The sequence below is a fragment of the Girardinichthys multiradiatus genome, chromosome 3 (assembly GCF_021462225.1).
Source record: "Girardinichthys multiradiatus isolate DD_20200921_A chromosome 3, DD_fGirMul_XY1, whole genome shotgun sequence".
In the NCBI taxonomy this organism is placed as follows: Eukaryota; Metazoa; Chordata; class Actinopteri; order Cyprinodontiformes; family Goodeidae; genus Girardinichthys; species Girardinichthys multiradiatus.
Window position 1 is genome coordinate 29,787,482 of NC_061796.1, and position 6,541 is coordinate 29,794,022.

The following is a 6,541-nucleotide window of genomic DNA, read 5'->3' on the forward strand; positions in this document are numbered from 1 at the left end:
GAATTGAATTCATTTTCAATAAGGTTGTAGAATAAAAAGCTAAAAAAGTCAAGTATCATAAACACTATTTTGATGGACACCCTAAAACCCCAAAAAAGAAACAAAAGGTGTAAAACCTTAGAATTTAAAGGCAATGTACTTTCCTTTTATGATGGCGGTCTGCCAGTTTCACCTTTTCATGGCAGAAAGACTTACTGCGGGACTGTTGGATAAGATTATGAAACACTGGAACCTTTGGTACGGTATGGAAATGGACCTCAGCTACCTTTAATGAGTGCCAAGACACCCAGATAGAGCAGGATGAAAAATCCGAAAAATAAACGAGAAAAATATCTGCCTCATGACTATCATTTAACTCACTCTTGTAGTGCTCATATCCCTCATATCCAACTGCCATGAAGTAAATATCCTCTGTGTATGGTTATTAGGAGCTTTATTTGACAGAATAAAAGTTATTCAAAAAATGTTGCTAGTGGAGTAAAAATACTTATGAGTAGAAAAACACAAATGGACAGGAGTGTGAAAATAAAAAATAACATGGGATGTTAAACTTTTATGCCTCTTGAAAGGTTGAAAATGCATCACAAAACCCTACAAGCACAATAGAAAATATTTGTGACCTGTCAGACCGCAGATGTGGAGAAAAGGGCTCATTATATGCGTAACTGTTTGTGTCATTCAGCTTACACCGTGAAACAAACATGTCTAGGGTGAGGAAAAGGGCAGCCCAAATCTCTGCAGACACCACACATCCTGGATACCAACTTTTACCTTCAGGCTGGCTTTACAGAGCTCTATTCACGAAAACCAGCCGCCATAGAAACAGTTTCTTTCTCAAGTCTGCATCTCTGATGAACGCTTATAAATATTTACAAAAAAAACAAGAAACTTTTTCCCCTTCTTATTTATTTGTATTTAAAATGTCTTTATTGAGAGCAAAGTGGAACCAAAGTTAAATTCCTGTGTAGCACCAAAACCCATTTCTCTTTGCCTCCATTCAAAATGGGAAAGGCAAGAAAACATTGCGATTCATTTAAGTCGATGTATGGTAATCTTCAAATAAAAGCATATGGCTACAAGAAAATAACGCCTCAAATGAACTTGCTCGTATCTACAGCCAGAGCAACAATAACAAGTTTTAAACAACTGAAATTGTGGCAAGTATAGCTGGACAAGGACCCGTGTTTATCTTATCTCCACAGACATGAAGGTGGATAGTAAGGGAGAGGAAATCCCGGCTGTTCTCTGGTAAAATGAGACCACAAGTGAGTGTTACAGCAGTACATCAGAGTGTGGCATAAAAGAAGATGAATATGTGGGAAAGAGCCCCATGGTAGGTTATAGAACATACCATTTAGTGTATGAATGTGGTCCATTTGTGCACAATTGGAATTTCTAAGTTTTCAGTCTGCATAGTTCAACGAGAATTAGTTTTTCAGAGATCCTTGAGCAGCCCAGGCTGTAAAATCCTATGGGATTGCCTCAATTACAAAATGTTATAAATGAAAAACAGTTTACTACTACTTAAATCAGCTGCACACACAATAGTGTTTAACATCTATATGTGAACACGTTCTTTAGGTGTTTGAATGCATACATTTCTGAGGAATTCATTGTTATTAGTTTGTATTGCTCACATTAGTTAGCATTTAAAAACAAATGTTAGCAAATCTTTATGGTTTTCAAATATGTGTGACATAATTTTTACCTCCAAGTTCTGACTTCTGATGCAAATACAACACAGCATTGAAACGGGTCTCTTGTTTGTATGAGCAATCAAAATGTAAAAACACGTAAAATAAATACTACGAGTAATTGCTGCTCATTTTAAACCACCGTAGAATGCCTGCTTTAAGGGTATAAGTAGGATACTGCTGCTTGGCTTTAAAGCCAATGTGTTTGTCCTGGCCATAGAATGTGACTGGTGCCCTGGCCTCTCAAGTGTGGGTCTGGAGACTCCACCCTTCAGATTCTCTTGGCGCCGCTACCCTATGCTGGCGTTTAAATGATGCGGATCCAATATTGATCTGCGTTTCTGAGTTTTTTCAAAAGAACCAATGACTGGGGAGTATCACTCATGATTCTAACTTTGTGACGCTGATAGGACCGTTCTCTACGATGAAACTAGAATGTTGTACCGTGATTGGCTAAGCCTTTCTGACGTATCTCGCAACCAAGCCTTTCATTGGTCAACGGTGGTAGGTTAAACTGTAGAACGTATTTTAGTTCCTGTGTCAACGTATAGAAAAGGAAAAACAATAACCTACGAGATCGGGCTAAGTTTTCATCTGCGATAGTTCGCCTTTTATAAAAAAATAATAGAAAATATTCTTTATATCTGACAAAAGCCATACATTCATCGTCCTTCTCGAAGATGGTAAGATTGTTGACCGAGTCTATTGCTAACAGTTAGCTGCTAGCTTGATCCGACATTTACTCGTCGAAGGCTCTTCTGAATTTATAATTTTTAATTTGTTTTGTTAAATTATTATTAATAAGATAACTCGTTCATTTAGTCAATTCGTGTTACGACAAGAATAATGGTTTTCCAGCTGGTAAGTCTCGATACTAACTGTCCTAAGCTAGGTTTGTAATGCTAACCGTTTCCAATAATTAACTTTGTTAGATGTTCACTAGAAAACCTTACAGACATTTTACTTTTAAAGATGGGTTTAATGTGTTTTTTTTAATAATAGACCAGCGTCAAAAAAAGAGAGAACGTTCTTTTTACTCTTATAAGAACAGTTGTCTAAACATGATAGAGGTAAAACTATATCCAAGTTTAGTTGTAACTATGCTGTGTAAAAACCGATGCTGCAGCCATACTCTATTAACAAAATAGTGCTTGAGGAAAACGAGTGTAATGAAATGATGGTGATAGATTTCTTTTTCACGATTGAGTTGGATTTGTCTTTTTCAAGTGCTTCAACAATCAATGGAAATACATTTTTAGTTAGGTAAAACCATTGGACAGTATCGCAAAATATGCAGTTTAGAGAATAATCTGTCTTATAAACAGAGGTTTCGGGAAAATGTTTTTACTTCTTAGCAGTAAGTGTTTTCATGTACCAAAAATGTGCCAGCTTTAAAGAGCAAACTGTTACATCTTCCATTAAGATCGACTTTATTTTACGATGTCTAGTGGACATTTTAACTACATTTGCTCAAATCAACCAACAGCCACATCAGAGATGGCTATTTTCTTTCTCGGATTGGTACTTGAGCGCTGAAAAATCAGATTGTTTCCCTATTCATTAAATGCATCAAATAACTTCCGCTGTTTTTCATCTGATTGTACTTTTAACCACATTCTTCACAATTTAGAGCCATATGTTGTAATGCATAAATAGGGATACATTTGTAATTCCTTCATTTTCTGTTAAATTCAAGACAGCCTAGGAATCTGTAGAAAACTTTTTTGTTCTGCGTTAGTGCTAAAGTAACACACACAAAAAAAAAAAAAAGTATTTTCCTGGTCCAATTTATTGTCATTAATCAGTCAGTTACTGCATTTTCCTGTCCATATCGCCCATCACAATGTACTGGTTGACATGACTTATTATGTTCTGTCCTGTTTTAAATAAACCCGGCATTTCTATATGTCTTCATGCTTTACATTATGCTCTTTTTCATGGTTCAAACTTTAAAAGTAACAATTCAAGTATATCATCTGTTTTTGAGGTTTGCAAATGTCATCAGTTGGGTTTAGTGGTGTTATCACAGGATGATAATTTGTCACTTTAAATGGTTTCCCCTGTTTATTCTAAACTATATGATATTGCCCAATCTTACCACCTGCCCAGCTAGGTTAGAAGTTCTTTAGAGGTCTTTTTATACAACTTCTTGTTTGTTAAAGGTTTCATAATCTCTCTCTTCAGAACTCTAATGTAGAGAATTTGCCCCCTCACGTTCTGCGCCTGGTCTACAAAGAAGTTTCAGCTTTGGCCGCAGACCCGCCTGAGGGCATCAAGATCTATCCCAGTGAGGAAGATATAACTGAACTTCACACGTCTATCGAAGGACCAGGTAAAGTTTGTGCAGTGTAGCTAGCACTGGCTTACACCAGGCTCTCCACAGTAATAGGATCTGTGTCTTTGCATTTATTTGTTTATTTCTTTGGAATTTATGTAGCACTTCCTATTTTAAGGTAGTCATCAGCTTATTTACATTGTGCACCATACAACAGTTTGGATAATGTGCAGAAACATGCACTTAAATGCAAATTAAACCTAGTAGAAGTAACTAGAATTGTTGTGTAATGTGTTAATTTTAAAGTTTGGATTGGGAACTTAGACGACAAAAACGACAGTGTTTTGCAAACATATTCGTACCCCTTTAACCCTTTCAAAATTTGTGACTTTACAACCAAAAAATTCAATGTATGCCATTCGAAAACCAATGCATGGAATTATGTCACTAAATTACTGAATAGAGTCCACACGTGACTAATTTAATCTCAGTATAAATCAAGCTGTTCAGCAAAGGCTTCAGAGGTTTGTTACAGAAGATTAGAGAACAAACGACATCATGAAGAACAAGGAGGAAACCAGACAGGTCAAGGAATGAGGTTGGAGCGAAGTTTAAAGCAGGGTTAGATCATAAAGCTTCGAATATCTACTGGAGCACTGTTCAATCCATTAAAAGAATATTAAGTATCTGTCTGTCTGTCTGGTGCGAAAGAAGAGCACTGCACTGAATGTTTTTGTTTTGCAGACATTTTGTGAAACACAGCATGAAGCACTGGGGATGACTTTGGGGTTTGCAATTTCTAAAAATGAATACCATCATTACTCTGCTCCTATTTTTATAATGTAAGGACTTAATTGGTGTTGGGTGAGTCAGATTGCATGGATGAACCACAGTAAGTGGCCTCCATATTGCCTCTGCATTTATTTTTTTGGTCCTTGTTGTTTTTAACCAAGAAGAGGCAGAGACTTGAACAGATATTTCGCTCCTTCACACAGCACCTTCTCTGCATTAGATTACTTTTTAGGTAGTGATGCAAAGAGTGATATTATAGCCCATGTATTCAATTTGTTTTAGGTAATGTAAAGTGTTTTATAAGGTTATAGTTAGTAATAATTTGCAGTTTAAATGTGTCCTGTTACAGAGTTTGATCTAATATCTTCTGTTTTTCTTAGCTGACTCAGCTGCAGCTCTGTGACCCTATTTTTTTTGGGGGGGGGGTTTAACAATTTGTACAGAATAAGTTTGGCTCAGTTATGACATACATGCTCATGTGATGAATTATTTATACTCTGACAGAGGGAACACCATTTGCCGGCGGCATTTTCCGAATGCGACTGGTCCTCGGGAAGGACTTCCCTGCTGTTCCACCCAAGGGGTATTTCCTGACCAAGATTTTTCACCCCAACGTGGGTCACAAAGGAGAGATTTGTGTCAACGTGTTGAAGAGGGACTGGAAGGCAGAGCTCGGCCTCAGACATGTCTTACTTGTAAGGTTCACCTTTAAGTTTGCTTTGGAATGTATTTTCTGTGATCGACATGATTCTAAAACCTTTCCTTTGTCCTTTCCCCCAAAAAGACCATCAAGTGTCTTCTCATTCATCCAAACCCTGAATCGGCGCTAAATGAAGAGGCTGGGCGCCTGCTTTTAGAGGACTATGCTGAGTATGAGTCCCGAGCCCGTCTTCTCACAGAAATCCACGCAATGGGTGGGCCAGGTGGAACCTCTGGGGCACCTCAGGACCCTAATGAAGGCCCACAGCCAAAGAAGCACGCTGGTGACCCTTTGAAAAGAGCGGGGCCTAGCGTGGCAGCTGTACCAGCAGCTCTGGGCAATGGCGCAAACGGAGCCAGTACCACCAGCAGCAATAGCAACAGTAGTAGTAACATCAGTAATGTAGCAGGGAAAAAGAAAGCAGATAAAAAGCGCGCACTGAGGCGACTTTAACACCTCAACAGAGTTTCTGTGTGTATGAGTGCGAGCGTGAGTGTAAATATAAGTATTGAATCGTTCTGTTTTTTTCTGACTCTTTCTAGACTGTCCCTATTTACCTCTGTTTTGCCTCCAGTACGTTTTATCCTATTGGCACTAGAGGTTTGTTAACTACTTCCATACCTGATGACGACACTATGAAAAGCATCTGAATACAGATTTGCAGCAGAATCATGCCAATTATCTGTATTCTTCCTTTGAGCCAGTCTGACTGAACATCACTTAAATATGGCATTTAATGTCTATTAATGACACATAATTCCTATTGTTTTGGACTTTATCAGGTATTTTTAAAGTGTTTCTTGCTGCTGTGGTGGTACTGTGTACTGCACAGCTTGCCTTGTTCTTGAGTCTGAACTAGGACAAAGTTTTCAAATTGTGCTCAAAGGATTTTTATGGAAAATTTGCTATAAAGTACCCAGTTTCACTATCGGGAAATAAATGTTACTATTGCGCAGAAGTAAAGTTTTGTAAACTGTATTTTTCATATCATGGTGGTAATGGTATGGAAGAATTAACATTGGATTATAGAAGGTCTGTTGTTTCTTCTTTTGTTTTTTTAATAAATACATTTTCACTGTC

General features: G+C 37.7%; 1 protein-coding gene across 1 annotated transcript; it reads left to right on the forward strand.

Annotated features, from left to right (window-relative positions):
* The first annotated feature begins 2,191 nt into the window (after window positions 1–2,191).
* Window positions 2,192–6,541, forward strand: ube2s (ubiquitin-conjugating enzyme E2S). Its single transcript, XM_047361268.1, has 4 exons — window positions 2,192–2,377; window positions 3,879–4,026; window positions 5,266–5,456; window positions 5,546–6,541. The coding sequence occupies exons 1-4, from the start codon at window positions 2,375–2,377 to the stop codon at window positions 5,912–5,914; spliced, it is 711 nt and encodes a 236-aa protein (XP_047217224.1). The 5' UTR covers window positions 2,192–2,374; the 3' UTR covers window positions 5,915–6,541.